The 20,178-nt window shown below is 44.3% G+C and overlaps 1 protein-coding gene across 1 annotated transcript; it reads right to left on the bottom strand.

Annotated features, from left to right (window-relative positions):
- Positions 1-2,499: 2,499 nt before the first annotated feature.
- On the bottom strand, positions 2,500-14,312 carry LOC104349726 (interleukin-1 receptor type 2-like). The gene is made up of 8 exons (XM_086482148.1): positions 14,219-14,312; positions 13,854-14,112; positions 11,489-11,663; positions 9,879-10,053; positions 7,591-7,656; positions 6,221-6,356; positions 3,917-4,062; positions 2,500-2,627 (listed from the first exon to the last, which is right to left on the bottom strand). The coding sequence occupies exons 1-8, from the start codon at positions 14,295-14,297 to the stop codon at positions 2,500-2,502; spliced, it is 1,164 nt and encodes a 387-aa protein (XP_086338274.1). The 5' UTR covers positions 14,298-14,312.
- Between the last annotated feature and the right edge of the window lie 5,866 nt (positions 14,313-20,178).

The following is a 20,178-nucleotide window of genomic DNA, read 5'->3' on the forward strand; positions in this document are numbered from 1 at the left end:
TTTAATTTTTTTTACACTTTTCACATAACATTTTCAAAACCAATATAGACCTTGTTACTCCTGTTCATGACAATATGTATCAATGTAAAACATTTACATTATGTAGGTCACTTGTTCAAGTCTGTCTTTAAAACATTTACACTATGTAGTTCATTTTTACAAGTCTACCTATGATGAAAGCCTTCAGAATATTACTATACCAGTAGTCAGAGAAGCAAGTTTCACTTCATGAAAGATAAACCTTTGGTTTTTTACTTTCGCCTTGTATTCAAGACACCACTGAGTATGTAACATCAGTTCTCTGTATGCCTAATTTTTATCTCACACTCACATTTCTTTCTCCTTCTCTAGTTTGGAGGAGGATCTGAGGTATTTAACTTTCTTACGGCACCAACACTCCATATACCAGAAGTTCTGCTTGTTTTCCACTACTTAATGAGATCCAACCTCACGCCTACAGCCAGATGTGTTATCACACTACTCTTGGAGGATGTAGATGGATAGGAAGAACAAATCACAGTGTGAAAGATTACACTTATTGGCAAACCTAATTTGTTCTCCAGCTACAGACTAGCAATTGCTTGATAAAAACGAGCATTCCTGATGTACCTAAAGCATTTTTCATGGTCCTTTCAGCAATGGTGAGTTCAACTGTAGTTTTCTTCCTTCAAAGAACAGATATCCGAGAGGATTGACTGTTTTCCACACTTGCAGCCACCTTTTTCCCATCTGCCCACGTATTCTTTATCATAATCTTTAACACCCTGCACTTGGAAACAGTAAGTCCTGTGGTCTTCTTCGGCTGCCATTGACTCAGACAGTGTCAGAAATCTAATCTCTGTGCCTGTATCTTAACAGAAAACATTTTAAATATTTAAAGGGAGACTTTGGCTTAAATCTCATAAAATGTGAAGATTCTTGCTAATAGATTGAAGGGTTTCTTAATTTAAGCCACATCCCAGTCTTTAAAATCCTTTCAGATATTTATTGGGCTAAACTCAGACCCAGCTGTAAGTGGTGGTGGAAAGGAATTAGGTTACAGCCTCTCCCAGACAGATACGAGTCGTTCATTTCCCCCGTTTGTGGGACCACATGCAGTTTTAACATTCTTACGTTACAATTTCTTTCTTTGGAGACAATGTTTTTCCTAATTATTTTTTTTTCCTACAGAGTTTGAAAAACCTCTGGGCTGATTTACTCAAACAAAAAGCTTTATCTTTGGTGTCTGTGAGAAGTGACAGTTGAGTCTGTAACAATCTAGACCTTAAGGCTGGATCTCTTGCCCTCCCAAACAGAGGAAGGTAATTCACATTATATATGATGGAACTATTTCTTGGCTATTTAAGTGTTACCTCTTGGAAGAGGAAGTAACCAAGTCATCCTACTCATTCTGATGCTCAAAGGAAAATGTGGTCAGATTATTTACTGCTCCCTTCTGATTTATGTGAAGCCTGGAATCCAGTCAGTTTAACCTAACAGGCAGCATTTTGCATCATGAGTAATCGATTTGCATACTTCGATTCAAAGGACACAAGGTTCCTGGAGCTGCATCAGCTTTAGACTAGTGCAGACTCATGGTTTGTGGGAATCTATGCCAGACATATCAGAGAGGAGAATCAGGCCAGTCGTGAAAGAGTTAGAGGCACGGAAGGGCAAGACAGTATACTGTTACTTGTAATTTGTCAAATCACTTCCAGGAACAAAAGTTTGTATTAGTCAAATGTCTCTCGAAACACTAAAATATCCCTCCAAATTCTTTTCCTGGCAAAGATAACAACATATTATAGCTGTCTGTGAATCTCTAGCTATGAGATACTGGTACATAAAACAGAACTGAATTCTCCAGTGGGCAATTATCTGTTATGCTGATGTAGTTTTCTCTGTGGGAAGGATACTCTGAGACAGAGTAAGCCAAGTGGTGAAAAAAAATAGATTTTCTGTGGAAAAGTTCATAGATATACAGTTGTCATGACAACTGTATTTGGCTCTGGAAAACGGAAAAAACGCTCTTTTTAGACTGGAGTAAAATAAGATTAGTTTGGATACATTTTCACCCTGGTGCAGAATAGTCCTCCTGCAGCAAGATTTCTTAGCTTCTGTTTTTAGATGTTTAGATTGTAGGGTATTTCTTTTCCTTTTTTCTTTTTTTTTTTTTTAAACAATAAGACTATTGGAATTACAAAGGGCGAGAGCACACCCCTTTCCATACCCTTCCCATATGCAGGGCACATTCCTGGTATTCTGTGTTCCAAAATGCTACAGATTGCACCCTAGCTGCAAAATAATAGAAGCAGGTTTCCTGCATCTAGGCAGCATAAAAATGCAAACTTTTATTATAGCCGTCAGATCACAGAAGACTTGGAGAAGAGGAAAATAGCTGATATATATCCATCTGCTGGGAAAGCAGTGTGTCTGGTCAGAAATGTCTCTCTGTGTCTCACGTGAGAGATAGCCAGGATGATTTTTTGTTCTGCTGGCGGTTGAAGAGCAAAGCAGATTTTAAACCTTTGCCATTGTATACCCTTTATCGTCTCTCTGCTTCCAGCACTTGTGTAGGTATATCCCCCCCACGATCACGCAGGCCAGTAAGATGGGAATCGTTGCAATGTACCAGGACAAGCCGACAGCTGGAAAAGTAAAGAAATGAAATATTTTCAAAAAAAAGTCCCAGGATCATAGTTCTCTAAGTTCAAGGAGGAAGAGGAGAAATCACAATAAAAAGGATGTCTGCAAGTTAACCTTCCAGTGGGGTTGATTACCTGTGAAAGGAAGAGGCCTATTGATTGAGTGCTCTGGGAAATGGGTTTATGAAGGTGGGAGGAAGAATTGGAAAACAATAGAGGGTGAGAATTTAAAGTTCAATCTTTTTGCACACACACGACTCTTCTTAAATCCTGCTCAGGGTGACTATGTGCTTTCTGTCTTAATTTGGTGGAAGCAGAGTCACTCCAAGCAGGAAATAAAAACACCACGTGGAAAGGGAGTACATAACAGCTAGTCCACCCTCAAGCTCTGTGAATAATTTTCTCATACAGAGCAGTCTATAAATTACTAATGATCAAGCCAAGACTCTGAACTTTTTCCCAAAATACAGCTAATTTCCAAGACCAGTGTCTGTCCAGATTATTCTAGCCTATACTGGTTCATTGGCCTCCTCTGTAGTAATACCTGTGTTGTTCATGGAAGGCAAGGGCAATATATCATTTAGCAAATGAGTACAAATCCCTCATCATAGGATGCTGGAGTTAGTCATGAGTTATAACTCACAATGAAGACTCTAACTGTTCATTGTCCTTTCTAAGCGTGAGCAAGCTTTGGTGATTCATCAAACTCACGCAAAGAAACAACCGGCATTGCTTCACATTGTTTTTACAGCTGGTTCTTGGCCAACGATCTGTCAGACTGCCACATTAATTGCACTGAGCTTAGGGCTTCTCTTCCCATCACTAGAAGCCAAAGCAAAAACACCCATCGTAATTTACACTCCTTGTTATTTTCGCAGCAGTCTGTGCAGAGAAGCAACACTCTGATCTTTATTCTGCTATTGTCTTTTTTTTTACTAAAAGTTGAGGAACTGGAGGAGATCTGGCCCTGCTGCACCCAGTGTTTGCCAGTAGTTTGCCAGTAGTCCCACTGGAGCCATCATTTCACAAAGTATATCTAAACTGCAGCCCTATCCAATGAACAGATACACCTGCACGGATCCTTATCCCTGCAGAAATGTCAGTGAATGACTCACAAAAGGTGTATTTTGTGAACAGGCTACTCCAAACCCTACAGGTGAAAGAGGCAACCAGTTTTTCCCCAAACAATAAATCATCCCAATACCAGCTCTGACAGTATAAAAGGCTTGAATGAGAATTTACCACTAGATTGATGATAACAATTATCCCAAATAAGCAGTCAAACTAGTTACCTTCCTGCTTGACCCTTGTTGGCAGTACTTGGTAGCCATATCTGTTCTTGGCCAGACATGTAAAGTCTGTGTAAAAATCCACTTCTTTGACAGAATCAAAAATCAGTGGCACTTCAATGAAGTTTTCACCATTTTCTACAATTTCTCTGGAAGAAAAATGAAAAAATTAATGTTAATTCCTTTTGTAAGATGGCTTTTCTCTATTTATATAAAGAAAAGGTAGGGAAGAAAGGCAAGCAGAACTCTGTATATTTTTGAGCTCTCTACACAGTGTTGTGGAAGGACCTAACTCCTTCTCTCTGGCCACCTATTCATTTCTGAGACTAATTCTTACTATCAGCTGGAAGAGGATGCATGGAGAACATAACCCTGCAAATGCTCAGTCAGCAAACTGGACCACCATTCCTGCCTATCACGCACCCAAATCCAAAAGCTCAATACAAGAAACTGTCTAGGAAGTTTCCAGCTTCCTTCAACTTGATTGTTTCATCAGTCCAACTATTTAAAAGAGGTTTTCTAGCTGCAGTCAAACATTGTCTCTTGATATTTTTTAGTCATTGCTAGAGAAGTTGTCCAGCTGCTCTTAATGATCTGGTCACGAGTCCGCTCTGCGCTGTGGCAATGGAGCTCCCTGTGCGCTCCTCCCGGCGATGGACCACAGGAAGGCAGCAGCACGGCGGTGGGTGCTTTGCCAGAGATGATTTCTGCGGGGAGTTTGTTTTCTTGGTGGCATTTGACCTATTTTGCCTTGCTGCCACCCTGAGGGCTTCCAGACAAACTGGGGTGTCTCACACACTGTGGGCTCCGCATGAGCCCTAGCTGGCATGAACCCTGTTCTTGTGCAATTGTATAATAATATATAACAGTAATAATGATAGTCATAGTAGTAATAAAAAGTCCAAGTAAGAAAGTATTTGTGCTTCTAAAGTCTGCAGAGACTATAGCCACAGTACATTTTATGGCTCCTGACCACAGGTTTAACACACTGTCATCCACGTAAACAACGTTATAAATAAATGGTCTCAGTCATGCTGTTGAGAATGTGAAAACACACAAGGGCTTGGGCACAGAGCCGAGTTAACATGTTACCTCCAGCTGTGCAATAAACTAAACATGGCCAGGTTGTCATCTGGCACTGATGGCCAAAACCAGCTCACATCCTTAATTGTTAAACACTCCTGCCCCTCAAAATAGGGATGCCACATCCCCAAACTCTGTTGGGAATGGTCCCTGCCCCATGCTAAATCCTAATCAATAGCCAGGAGCTCTTTGGGAGGGTGCTAGCTGGTGAGTGACCAGCTTGACCATTAACAGCAGAGCCTAGGAACCTTCCCAGCTCTGTCCACCAGCACGGGCAGAGCCACCATGACCCAGGTGAGTGTGATGATCTTTGTGGACACTCTCAGCTTCATCAAATGGGAGATAAAACACGCCGACTTGGACCTCAATGAAGAGATTTCAGTCAGTAGGTTTACCTCACATTTGCAAAGCACTAGAAGCATGCCTGAACATAGTGAGTTAGAGCTGCTTAGCTGACATGTCACAGGTACGGAAAGCAGATCTTTTTCCCTACTTTCCTGGTGGGAAAACTTTAAGGCATGCAGCTATGAGGCAGCTGGAAAAGCCTTGAGGCATGCAGCTATGAGGCAGCTGAGACAAGGCTCCGCAAGACTGGGAGAGACAATGGATTAGGGCAAAAGGATGCGGGACATCCTGCTTCTCCCTCCCACCAGCATCCCCCCAGTGCTTCCCCTAGCGTCAACTCTAGCACTCACTGGGCATCTCTGTGAGTCAGTTTAACTCATTAATGTGGAAAAAGAACAAGCCTAAGGGGAAAAACAATTATATTAATAAATAAATAAATAAAAACCACTGGATAGTTTTCTGTTGTCTTAGTGTGTTCAGAGAACCTCACAAACGTTAGGGAGGGATGTTGGTGTTTTGCTGGCACGGGGTGAGGAGAGAGATAAGAGAAGCACTGGGAAGGATCAAGTCCCACTGCTTTCCACTGCAGTCAGCTCTTACATCATCTCAGCTGCCCATGAAAGTGTGCTTCAAGTTTAAGCCTCAAAGTTGGCTCATTCGCAGTATACCATGAACAAAAAACAGAGATAAAGAATTGATTTCACCCTGCCTGGTTTGGGTTTATTTTCACTTGCCCGCCTGTTTTTTCCTCAGCTCTCACCTTCCCTTCAGATCTGTCCATATCCCATTTCATTACCTGGCATTCAGCTGCACTGAGAGCCCCTGTAACACTGCAGATTAAAACAACAAGCACAAGGAAACATTTTCAGCCAGACTTACTGTCGTTCTCCCTCTATAACTCTGCTTTGCTTGTAAACCACATCGACACTGGTGTCATTTGCTAGCCATTCCACATCGGTATGGAAGTGACTGCTCAGTCCAACAAACACTTTGCATGGGAGAGTCATCTTGGAGCCTGTTCGTAAAAGAAAGATTAAAAAATCATTTGGATACATATGGAGAACTGCTATTTCTCTTGGTGAAAACCAGCATCTCCAGTGGGAGATCAAGTTCCCCATACATGTCAAGCATCACTACACTCAAACCTGCAGTTAAGCCCCAGATTGCTTTTGATCCCCTGCTCCTTGGCAACAAGACCCTTCAGTTTGGCAGTCCTTCCTGCTGCTAACCAAATTATTTTCCCATTGCAACAGTTAGCAACTCTTGCGCTAGACACACTCCTCAGGAGGCAAAGCTGTGTTCCTGTGGCCTTGCTCCTTCTGACATACTGCAGGCCAAAGGGCATGGTGTGATTTACTGCTCTGGAGCAACTGCATTAACCAGCAGCGTAGCCTCACTCGGAGATGCTGTGGGCGAGGGCATTCACCTCCAGAAATTCAGAAATTTTGCTATAATTATTGTAACTCAGAGCTAAGGAGAAAGAGCCTTCAGACTGGTGCATATCTATATTATATGGAAAACATAACGCTCAATAATGCATAGAATTTTATTATTGTATCTGTGCAGACAGTGATAAAAGGGATATAATACACTCCACAGAGCCAAATAGGACCAAAAAAAAAAAAAAAAAAAAAAAAAAAGACTTGGTAGTCCTGTGCTGATGGAAAGAAAAGTGGCAGGGAACACTAAGACATCTTAGGACATAGCCGTGTGTATAGCACCCAAGTTGAAAAAGCTTAGTGCCAAATATACCCGTTATTTTCTGAGAAGAGGAAATGCAACAGAAATTTATTGTCATAATATAATCTTCAAAGAAAAACTGAGATCCTATCAAGGTACTTTGTAAATAACAACAACTGTCTAGTTCAAATAGTAAAAAGCAATGAAAAAATGTCTCATCCCAAAAGAGCTAGATGGCTCATTCAAAGCCACCAGGTACCCCAGACCAATTTGAGGGAATATTGAAAACAATAGTGAAGGGGGACTCTGAGAAGCTGATCTAAGGGTACAAACGTGCTTTTCTTGCTTTGTTAATGTTTAAACTGTAGAGCATTTCTACAGCTTCTACTACATGGAAGACAGCATCTAGTTTTAGACAGTAAGACTCAAAAACCACTCCAGCACCGATCCTTAGCTAATAATTGAGATCAAAAGAACTATAACAATTTATGCCAACAAATTACACCCTAAGAGGACCTGCTCCAATTTCTGCCTGACTAGATGTTTCCAAATACAATGTTGGGCCTTACCGAGAGCAGCTGATGTTGTCTTTTGTGTTGGATACACAATTATTGGGGTAATTCTCTTTTCTTGTTCTGGAGAAAGAGAACAGAGAGTTAGTGCACAACAGAAAATTTGGATGTTGCCCTAGAACTGTAGATAGAAATGCGCCTCTTTGCTCAACATCTTTCATCTCCCAGGAAAGCACTGGTCATAAACCCATTGGCAAAAGGAGATGTTACGGCTTCAGGCCCAGAGATCTGTGTTTAGGGATAGGACCAAGCCCTCGTAGAATCATAGAATCACTAGGTTGGAATAGACCTCTAAGATCATCAAGTCCAACTGTCAACCCAACACCACCATGCCCACTAAACTGTGTCCCATCAGCGCTTTTTTTTTTTAACACCTCCAGGGATGGTGACTCCACCACTTCCCTGGGCAGCCTGTTCCAATGATCAACCGCTCTCTCAGTAAAGAAATTTTTCCTAATGCCCAATCTAAACTTCCCCTGGTACAACTTGAGTTCATTTTTTCTTATCCTGTCACTTGTTACTTGGGAGAAGAGACCAACCCCCACCTCACTACAACCTCCTTTCAGGTAGCTGTAGAGGGTGATAAGGTCTCCCCTCAGCCTCCTCTTCTCCAGACTAAACAACCCCAGTTCCCTCAGCCACTCCTCACAAGACCTGTTCTCCAGACCCTTCACCAGCTTCGTTGCCCTTCTCTGGACACGCTCCAGCACCTCAATGTCTTTCTTGTACTGAGGGGCCCAAAACCGCACACAGCATTCGAGGTGCGGCCTCACCAGTGCTGAGCACAGGGGCGCGATCACCTCCCTACTCCTGCTGGCCACACTATGTCTGACACAGGCCAGGAGGCTGTTGGCCTTCTTGGCCACCTGGGCACGCTGCTGGCTCATGTTCAGCCGGCTGTCGACCAGCACCCCAAGGCCCTTTTCCGCCGGGCAGCTTTCCAGCCACTCCTCCCCAAGCCTGTAGTGCTGCGTGGGGTTGTGGTGACCCAAGTGCAGGACCCGGCACTTGGCTTTGTTGAACCTCATAGCATTGGCCTTGGACCATCGATCCAGCCTGTCCAGATCCCTCTGCAGAGCCTTCCTACCCTCGAGCAGATCAACATTCCCACCCAATTTAGCGTCATCTGCAAACTTACTGAGGGAGCACTGTGTCTCCTCATCCAGATCATCGATAAAGATGTTAAACAAGACCGGTCCCAATCCTGAGCCCTGGGGGACACTGCTTGTGACCGGCCACCAGCTGGATTTAACTCCATTCACCACAACTCTCTGTGCTCGGCCGTCCAGCCAGTTTTTTACCCAGCTTAGAGTGCTCCCGCCTAGGCCATGAGCCACCAGCTTTCCTAGGAGAATGGTGTGGGAGACGGTGTCACAGGCTTTACTAAAGTCCAGGTAGATAATTTCCTCATTGCAATCCTGAAAGCTGCCCCACGAGGAATTTATGGCAGGTGAGTGAGCGTCTTTTGGAAGCAACACTGCCACGGGGCACGGTCCTTTGCACCAGCAGCCGCCGCCCAGATCCTCGCACACCCATTTCATACTTGGCAAAAAACCACAGAAGCCACGAGCTTGAGCAGAGAACGGACCTGCGCCTGATCGGAAACCGCACCCCCCAGCGCTCCCACACCAGCGGGGCCGTCACGGGTCAGAAGCCACCTCCACCAGCGCCCACCCAGCCGGGGGCAGCAGCACCCCCCGGCCCCGCCGCCTCCCAGGGCCGCCCCCTCCCCCCGCCGCGGCGGGGCCGCCTGGGCGGGGCAGGGGGCGGGGCGGCGGGCGAGGGGCGGGGCGGCGCTGGCGCTGCAAGGGCAAGCCCGCCCCCTGCTGGCCGCTGGGCGCAGCAGCGCCCCCCCCCCCTCGCCCCTCCCCGCCAGCGGGGCCGGTGCCACCCGTTTGCGAAACAACGGGCTTCCCCCCCCGCCCCCATCCTGAGCGAGGTTTGAATGTTATATTTCCTAAGCCGTCCGAAGACATTTGCAGTGACACGCCCCCCCCCCCCCCCCCCCCCCCCCCCCGCCAGGCATGAATTATTCGGTTGAACAACCCCAGGCGCTTGCAACATCGAGTTCTGCCTCCCCTAAATTCGCTTCGAGCCAGGCAAAGGGGTGACCCCAGCCCCGCCGGGGTGCTGTGGGAAACTCATCGGTGCCAAAGCGAGCACCCATGGCGTCCCGCTTTCCTTGGCAGTGCCGAGAGGCCAAGTGTGAGTTCCTCTCCTCTGTTTCATTAGCAAAGAGGAGATTTCCTGAAGCACTGTCATCTTTTAAGGGGGTCAATATTTACCAACAGTCTCCAGATGAATTGTTCTGGTGATTTCATATGTTACACCTTCAAACGGAAATGACATCTTGCAGGTGTAATAGCCAGCGTCTGTCGGTAGTACAGAAGTCATGATCAGAGAAGATGAACCTTTCAAATTTATGAATTTTTCATTGTCATCTTCCAAAGGCAGAGCATCCTGGAGAAAGGACAGCAACTGGTGTTATGGCTCAGGTAGGTGTAGTTACACCCTGTGTGACTGCCAGACAAAATTACTTATCCTTGTCTGTTATTAAAAGTTCACTTATCACTGGGAAATCTGAGCAGCTCCACTTTCCCACCGCAAGGCAAGTTCTTCAAATGTGTGTCTGTCTCTAAAATGCTCTGAGGCACTATATGCAGAATCACTATTTTGATATATCTGTAATATGTGTGTATAACTTTTCAATAAAATGCATATTTTAAGATGGAGAAGATATGATAGGCTCTTTATGGAGTCCCCTGAAGAGCAATCATCTAAGACACTCACATGAGACAAAACCATTTTAGTAACCATGAAAGTTTTCACAACACTATTACTTTCCACGCATGACCTCTTAAGAGTAATATTCGAAGGCATTCATTGAAGACAAATAATTGTAATCATGCAGGTTTTCACAAAACTACTGCTTACTCTGCATGATCTCATAAACTGTGATAAATTCCTGCTCCGTATCACTAAGGCTCTGTTCATATGTGGGTTGGAGCCCTGGATGTTCCTTCTCCATAAAGGCAGGATAGCTTTTCCTGACAGTTGTAGCAAGAACTATATTGAGGGGGGCAGCCTCAATAAATAGCCTCAAAAAGTAAGTGGGTTGTAGCCTGCTTCTGAAGGGAAATCTGAGCAGAAACATTTTGCTGGTATGGTACCAGTCATAACATAGGCACCGCTGTATGAAGCCAGCCTAGCGATTGCATACTGTGATAAGAACGGCAGCTGCACCAGGCAGAGCATACAGTCACAGTGGGAGTGCAGATAAAAGGTAAACTAAGGTATTATGAAAAAAATAAGAATCTCATGCTGTCCAGTGCGAGATTGCACAGCTGAGGATTGTCGCGTGAGGGATATTTGACCTTACAGGCAAACCCAGGCTTGTCTACCTGAAAAATCATGTCCTGGCAAGTTAGGCAAGAGACAACTACAAGCCTTGCATGATGGATCTAGTACGTCTAAATGCTGTATTCCAGCTGATTAATGAAAGCTACTCCATCTGAACAGCTCGCGCGGGAGAAGCATCACTGGGAGGTCCTGCTTTATGGGATTCACTAGAGGGGCCATAAAAAGAAGCATAGCACCAAAGAGAAGGGCCTAATCTGAAGTGGCAAACCCTGGAGTCAGGGTAGGTAATCTAGCCTCAAATACAGTTACACCGCCTGTGAGAGCATGTAACATGTGGAGCACTTCACCCTGTGCTGAGTCTACCCCAGAGAACCTTTCTTAAAATATACACATCTGCCCCCAAAATTCCCAATATATTATGCTGTGCACATGGCTTGAACAACATGATGTTCAGCAGAAACAGAAAGTGGAGTTGTATGCACCTTTAAAAACAGGTTTGGGTTAGGCCTTGCGCAAAGAGAGGTGAGAGTTCTACCTTGTACCACTTGAGCTCCAAGCTTGTCCTATTTGGTGTAAAATCCCACAGGTCAGGGCACACGATCTTTCCGGAGGTGAAAGTGAAGAGGACCTGGAGATACGCAATCTCCCGAGCGGCTGTTTTCTCCACGACTGTGAGGTGGATGGAGACCTCGGCACAGTAGGAGGAGTTCCTGCAGACAGAGTGGTGAGAAGTGAGCACCCACCAGCTACAAGAGGAACTCGAGTGACACCTTTAGTTTCCTCCTGGCTCCGTTTCCCTCCTTAGCAGTTTCTAAGAGGCCAAGACTGAGATTGTACCAGGAGGGATGCTGGAACATCACTGGTACTGTTTTTTCTGGCACAATCTAAACACTTCACTGATACATGTCCCCCTGGGAGTTTCAGTCTTTTTTGTACACCAATTTCGCTGTGCACCCTTAGGCTACGGCATGATTTTAATTTTGTGAGGCGGGGGAATATGTTCACCTGAACAGTAGCAGGTGTGTCGTGAACCCTCCACCATTTCCTTGAAAGAGGTCTTGACCTTGAAAACCCTAGTGTTTGGGACCTAAGGATGAAATAAAAAGCTTAAAGCATCTATTAAAATAGATCTGCAGTTACTATTGCACAACCAGTAGGCATTTCTGTGAGTACGTGTTATCTTGCGTAGAAAAGAAGGTGTTCCTGCTTTGAAAGTTTTGCAATATTTAACTTTTCTTTCTGGCCCCAAGTGACAATCGCTTCCAGTCCCAAGGCGGACCAAACTGGGAGAGATAAGTGCTCAAACTATGTCCTTTACAACCTCTGAAAGCCTGCCTCGGAGATGCCTCCATGCAGGGCAGTGCCTGACCCCTGCAGGGACCAGCAAAGCCAGGGGGTCCGGGCTGTGACCTCCTGGAGAGCAACTGGCGGCTGTGAGCAGACAGACTTGCACTACTGCTAAGGCACTGTGATCAGCTGTCACCTATAGGTCAGAAGTCTAAATCCAAAATATTTGCTCAGCAGAAGCAGAGATCTGTGATAATTTCCTACTACCCTCATTTTACAGAGTGTGGAAAAAAATCCGGTGGCTTCCCTGTGGGATGATTTGCAAAGGAAATACAATTTGTTTGTACTTTATTAACCCTGTAATGATGTTAACGATGAAACTACGTACTCGGCTCTTGCATATCTTTTTCAAGCAGATTTCACAGCATTTTACTATAGCTGCCAATAACACTGCCGCAGTGGTACAGGTTGAGGAACTGAGGCAGAATATTCCAGAAAGGGGATTAAAAAACACCCTTCAAGGTCTCAGGCAACTGCTCTGTGCTCTAGGACAATATTTGCAATCTTGCTGTTCTGGCCTCACTATCAAAGTCTTTTCTTTGCCCTGTCACTGCAATCGCTGCTGAGACATGCAGAAAGGCTGACCCAATATGCTGGGCATGATTTACTAACGTGAGTTCTGCCTGTCCATCTCTTCTACTTCTGACACACGTCACTCATGAGGTGTGCCTTGCCAGCAAGGAAACAGGGCTCCACACAGGCAGCTCCAGGGATGTAAAGATATGTCTTCCACTATAGACCCCAGAGCAAGGTGCCAGTTGCCAAGGGTGTCCTGGGAGGCTGACTGGAAGGAGAAGCTGGCAGGGGACAAGGAGACAAGGACCCAGGACACCTTCTGGAGTTCAGGCTCTAATGGTGACAGGCGTTTTTTGCCTTCCTCAGTCCCCCACAAATCCAGACCCTGGTATCTCTTTTGAAACTGTACAGTGGGCTGTCAGATACTCAGAAAAATGTGACCAAGGCTCAGCCCACTGTGGTATCACAAGTCTGGTCCCAGCCTGGTAAATACGTGTTGGGTCTCATGACAGATCTTCCAGCAAAACCAAGGCAATCAAAATCCAGTTTAAAATGTGAAGCAGAAGAAAAGTAAACACCAGGGATAAGGAAGAGAGAAGAAGAAAGCCACTGCAGAGCCTTGGTATGTGCTTTGTAAGGCAATCTGAAGTGCAAACAAGGCTATTTGCTTCTCTGAAGCTGTAACAAGAGGGTTGCATTCTGCATTATCCCCTGCCTGCAGCATGTTCCCACTTGCCACAGACCTGACTGGCTTATAAATAAGCTGGAACAAATTCTGACATACGGTATTTCCTCGTGAGATAAGCCAGAGTGGCAATACTGTGTCATGATTTATCCAGATTTCAGTATATGAACTTATAGAGGACACACAACGCATTTAAGAGTTCTGACTTTCCACATTTTTTTCTCTAATAAAGTCATCGAAGAAAGTATCTTACCCAGATATGCTCTGAATGCAACCGGAGTTCAGAATCAAGCTAATGTATTTTAGACATAGTTATCTTGTTAGTGCACTGGATTTTCTTTTAAATACCCACCTTCTGGTGCAGATATATACTCCTGAGTCTTCTAGCATTGCTGGTAAAAACCAGAGGGCATCTCCTTTTGCCCAGATTCTTGGATCTTCTTCTCTTCCTGATATCATGTTTTTTGAACCGTTTTTATACCATGTGATATTAGGGGTCAAGGCAGAAAAATCCAAATGTTTGTATCTGGGGGAAGGGCATTTCAGAACCACAGGTTCTCCATGCAGTTCATAGTAGTGTTTGAAAAACACGGTGTGATCTGGGCAGTTTTCTATATAAATCAGAGATATTTTTACATTACTGTCAGCCAAGCACATTAAAAAGAAGGGAGAGGGAGACAGAAGGAAAAAAAAAAATAAAAAGCAGCATGCCCTTACCTGTGCTTTTGACTTGCTGGAATCTGAAAGCAGAAACACCTGCTGTGCACATCACCAGGACAAAGAAGAGCCCACACATTTTTTCCCAGAGGAAATAGGATGGAGAAGATCGAGGGAAATTGTCTTGAAATCTACAAGGAAGTTTATTACAAGACAGAAGATACAATGGACGTACTCAATGTTATCTTTAGAATTAACTGTTCTTTTCCTCACTCTGGACCTGGTGAGCTTTGTTTTGCCCTTAGTGAGCAGAAAGGCTTCTTCATGCCTAGTTTATGAAGGCTGACTTGTGGAACGTGAGCATCTGGCCTGGCACAAATATGTTACTTCTGTCCCTTTCCTTTCACTCCAGGAGATGCAAACAACATACCACAAGATGCTGCTGTCCTCACAGCTTTTCAGTGCAACAGCACCATGTGGAAAAATCTAGCTCTGCTTATTTTGCAATAAGATGTGACTGAGGTACGGGTCAGCCACTTCGAGTTAGCTGTGGTGTGGCAGGTTGGGTGAACACAGGGGCAAAGATGCAGCGGGATAAACTTTAGCTGTCTTAAGCAGTCACTTCAGGTGTCTCCCAAGGTTGTATGGCCCTCGTTAAATCCTGCGCCACTTTATCTTCCCTACTGTGGCTACCAAAGTAGGCCAGCTAGCATAGATCAGGCTGCAGGCAAACTTCCTGCTATAACCAGAGCCAAGCTTTCAGTCTCCAACAAACGTTTCTCTTGGGACAGAAAAATTTGACTCCCACAGCATGCACGCCCATCTTGCTGTTGGTGCGCAAGCAAGTTTCAGCGTGGACACTATTCCCATCTGCACCAAAAAAAGATACGGAAAACCCTGAACAACTTGTCCTAAAATTCAGGCATGGTGACACTAAGGTAAAACAAAACTATCTGCTGCCAGTCATTCATTAATTGTCGTCTGTATTGTCCTGGCATGGGCAAGGCAACTTCTCCATACATCACTGAATGCTTTCTGGTCTCCCGTAAGGTTAGAGGTGCTGCTACTCAGTTTATTGATTATGTGTTATCTCAGTGTACCACAGACAAAACCACATAAAACACGCTATATATAGGCAATAGTTTACGCTCTATGTAAGGTATTTATGTGCAATACTGTACACATATGCATGTGATACATACTGTTTCCATTTTATATACAGAAATGCAAACTGCATGTACTTAACATTATCCTAACACTATGATTGCCTCATAGGATGAATATTAAAGTTTGAAAAACTACTTTAAATTGTATCCAAAAGCAAAACCATATTTATACCAATATAACACAGTCATATTCATAGGTACTCATCTTCAGGCATCTTCTGCGTATCCAATCATGTTGATATTTATAATGAGGTTTTAATTAAAATTTCTCCCTGTTCTAGTAACTATATTTATCTGACATCGGATAGTTTGACTGTAATAAACTATTTCCAGCTTATTGTCAACTCCACACCACCACAAAGCCAACCTCTTGCTCAATAACACTGTTTCATAACCACGGGTCATCTCCTCTACTGCTAGATCTGCAAGGGTTTCCAGGGCATCGGCATGGACCTGCAGCCCCTCTTGGCTATATCTGGACTAGGTGCTAGTGGCTTCATCCGCGGTGTTAACAAGCCCGATGGCTCACATGTAACAAGGGAGTATCTCTCTTGTTAGATCCTTTGCCTGATAAAAACACTTGGTTATTTTGTTCAGAGCTTTCTGGTCCCTTTGGTTTAGTATCTAGCAATCTCCATAAACCCTACCCACTACCCAATCTGAGAGCTTAGGGATGGTTTTCATTCCCAAGTTTCCATCAGATTCACTTACCTGTGCTTCTGCAGTCTTTCAGCCTTCAGCTTCTCATGAAAAGATATAAGACTAAAAATTACTGATGAGGACCTTATATAGCATTTAGCTCAACACACAGCGGAAATCTGTGTCTCATTGCCCAATCAGATTTGTGTCAGAACCAAATGACATTTTAGACCCACCTTTCTTTCCTTCCGTAGAGTGAGGGTGAGAGAAACAGAGACACAGAGAGAGAGAGAGAGAAAAATGTATTTGGACTTCCCAAAAAAGGGGAAACGACTGCTAAATATATGACTAAATTTCCCTTTTTTCTGACGAATGGTATTTTGCATACACTCATGTCTTCACATGACCATTTCACGCTCTACCTCAAATAAAAAATTCTCATGGGTAACAAAAGGTGTCCTGCAGCATAGTCATCAGCTAAGTAATTGCCGTCTTCACATAATGTGGTTTAGCAAGCTCTTCATGGACAACACAAATATTTTGTGATATCCCACATTGCTTATGAATCACAAATGGGTTGATTCCCCTTTCCTTCCGTAACATCTATCTTAGTGTTACAGCTTGCGCTGAGGTGCTCTTTGCAATGGAGTGTGAAGAATCAACAGTTATAAGCAGATTATGGCGCCCAGGCTCATGAGTAGAAGGCGTAAAAAATGGGTTATGAATTGTGGTAATGTTGGCCTCCACCTGTTCAGAAGAGGGCAACCTAGCGGAGGACTTCAGTCTGGAACTGGACCACAAGCCAGTTTTTCCTGACATGTGGTGCCTCCTGCAGGGAACCCTGCATTTCTTACAGCCTATGGATCCCTCAGGGATCAGCTGTCACACACCGCCTCATTGCCAGCCCAGGAAGGACATATGCAGTGTCCGGCTGACCTGCTGGACCGGGAGTCAGCACCCAGGTCCCTGGCAGCAGATCTCAGTAAAATACCTTCCCCTCCCCAGACTTCATAAACCTCAGCTGTGCAGCACTGGGGTCCTAGCCTAAGGCTCAGGCTTAGGAGGTGATCGCACTAACCAAATAATGACTAATAGAAACAACATAGCTGTTTATCACAGTAAGCAGGTAAGAACCACTTTTTACTCAACCCTAACATGATTCATGAACACTTTCTTTAACTAATATCAGTCTCAGTTATACTGGAGACCTTAGAATACTGTTTAAAAGAGATCAAAAATTATCAGTTTTTGAGACCATGCTGCCATCTACTATGGAGAGATGATGACAACTATTAACATACTGCAATCTTTGAGGATGTGTCATATGCTTGGGTTGTACATATTCTTTTGTGCAGGCAATATCCACCACATTACAGCAACTTCAGTAAATAAACAAAGAGAAAAAAAAAATCAGCCCTGTGTTTCAATGTATAATGATCTTTACCGTTTCTCTATCCTGATCAACACAGTCATTGCAAGGGTTTCTATAGCTGTCAGCCTCACACATGGCTTCCTGGTTTTCCTTAAGCAGTCATGTTATCTGTGAACCTGAAAGGCTGATAATGCAACTAAAATTAGTCACTGCCCTGTGGTGTGCCAACTTGTTGGTGAAAAGAAAGAATTCATCTCCGTTTATGATAAACTCCTACATTTGGGCTACAAAACCACAGCTTTTTCTTTCTGAAGCTCCTGCACTTCGTTCTGAGAATCTGACCTCATGGATTATAGAATTATTTCAGGCCTTTCTTTTCCAGTTCACCATATGGCAACCAGACAGAAGGGCTGTCGGACTGGGTGACCTATGTTACATTAAGTCTAGGTTCAGGCTACTACTATATGAGTGACTTATGCAATAAAGGTGGGAGTCTTTAATGGTAACCCTGGTCACAAGAGCCAGGCAAGTTCCCAGCAAATAATCCAGACATTTACCAGACTCAAAAAGAGCAAAACTGCAGGAAACGATGTTTGGTGTCTTTGAAAAGGTTGTACCTAACAACTGTTGCAAATGTATTAATTGCATTCACTGAGTGAAGCCATCCGACAGCAAGCTGTAAAATGAGCAGCAGAACTAACATCACTTGCTTCTCTGGAGATTTGCGCCCCATGCCCTTAACACACACACACAACCCACCTTCTGCTGCAGCCACTTCAGCTCTCCCCTCATGGCCTTTTCCCACCACACTCCAGCCTTTTCCTCCCCCACACTTCATGCCCTCTGCTCCCACCTCACCCGTGACTAGTTTGTCTAGGCCAGGTGCAGCACATGCTCCGGCTCACTCAAACTACAGCAGTGCTACTGGTCAACTTGTCACTACCCATCAGCACATGTAAGGACTGGGCTCTGCCTGACCTTCCTTCTGTGAGGCAAAACTTCGGGTTTCCCATCTCTATACACCAGCAGTGACCAATTTTCCTCACACTACCACAGCTCCAGACTCTTTGAAATTACAGCCCCTTGGAAAATACAGGTGAAGCAGGCTAAAGTGTTCAAAGTGAGTTTATCATGCAATAACATGCTGATCTGCCTTAGAAAACTAAACTAAACCCAAATATCTACATAGTAGCAGTGCAGTTCCCAGATAGCATAATGATATCCTCAGAAACATCTAATAAGAATCAACACTTTCAGTTGACTTTCTTCAGAAAAGCTCTGTCCTAGCTGTCTTTTTGTCCAGAAAATATTCTGATCACATGCACCAGTACCAGGATTTTGAGTTAAAATAGTGTATCTGGAGGTGCAAAAGTCTGGTTTAAAATAACTCAGGAAGAAATGAAAGATAGAACAAATATTTCTTTAGGAGCTGTCTGCTGAGAGGGCCATGTCACTTTGCGGTCAGTTCTTAGTATTTATAAACAGAAATATGCAAGTCTAGCAGCTATATATATAGAGAGACTCTTTTAGGGAAGCTGGTGTCGTTCTGTGGTTTCGCTGTGCTGATGATTCATTTATACAGCTCAAGATGCTGGAGCATAGCTGTGAAATTCCTGACTTCAAGACCAGGCTATTCCCCATACGCCTCACCCATTGCTCATCTCCCTAGGTTGCTATTTCCCACACCACACAGCTGCCTTGCCACATTTGAGCGGATTTTGCTCTCCTGGAACATCCCAACAAAATAAACAAAATCTCAAGTAATACTTAGCATTCAGGCTGTTCCTTGCAACAGAGGCTTTCAAAAGGCCTCCACAAGCAAGATGTGTCTGTTCGCTATCCCTGCTCCATGGAAGGGGAAAAGGAAATTCAGGCATCATGGAGTGGGGATAAGACCATTTCTGTAAGGGTCAGTCAAGTTGTCAGCTTCTTCTAGCAACTCACAGGTCCTGCCATCTGTTCTGGAGGAGCTTATCCAAGTGGCTCCGTGGCTGATGATTTTTGGCATCTGGGAACTGCACTTACATGGACTTTGCTATTATTTCTGTTATTCAGTTTGGCTGAGCCAGATTCACACAATTAAAAGTAGGAGAAAATTTTCTGGTTCATATAAGAGTAAGATGACAAGGCATTAAGAAATATTGAATGTTGAAAGCTGACTGGCAAGCAGATGCAAAGTAAACCACAACTATTGCACCAACACATGTTCTTGGGCTTACTGATACGGGCAAACCTGTTTTTAATAATCTATAGTGTCCTTGTGCACAGTTCCCAGATGGGCTCTTGGGAAGAACAGAAATGGAGAGGTAAGAAAAGAAGCTGTCAAACTCTGAGAATCACCAAATAGATGGGACAGAAAAAGAAAGACTAAACAGAGGAATTAGCCCAGTGCACAACAGATGCCAAGAATACAGGAATTTGCATGCACATCCAGAGAAATAAGTGCTGTCATACACCAGTGGCATATGACTGACTGGGAGAAACAGGAGGAGGTGGGCCAAGAGACATATACTTTGTCATGAGGGAGCGCTTGTTTGGCCAGAGCACTGACAGCTTGGTTACAGATTGCCTCCCCGCGACAGGCTCCTGGGATTTCTACAGACTCTTTCACTGCAAAAGAAACCAAGCAGGCTGTGAAGAATAATTGCACTGTCAGGAGCTGGAAGGGGAGGGAGCAGGAGACCCTCATTGAAGAAGTCAACAGGCTGCAAAGGACAAAGTAACAGCTAGAAAGGCCCAGAGCCAGCAGCAATGAGGTCAGAAAGGAGTTTAGGTTGGCCAGGGGGAGTCTCCCCACATTGGTCATTCTGGTCACTGTACGTGTCACACCCGTGTTTGCAATA

The sequence above is a fragment of the Leptosomus discolor genome, chromosome 1 (genome assembly GCF_034619465.1).
Source record: "Leptosomus discolor isolate bLepDis1 chromosome 1, bLepDis1.hap2, whole genome shotgun sequence".
In the NCBI taxonomy this organism is placed as follows: Eukaryota; Metazoa; Chordata; class Aves; order Leptosomiformes; family Leptosomidae; genus Leptosomus; species Leptosomus discolor.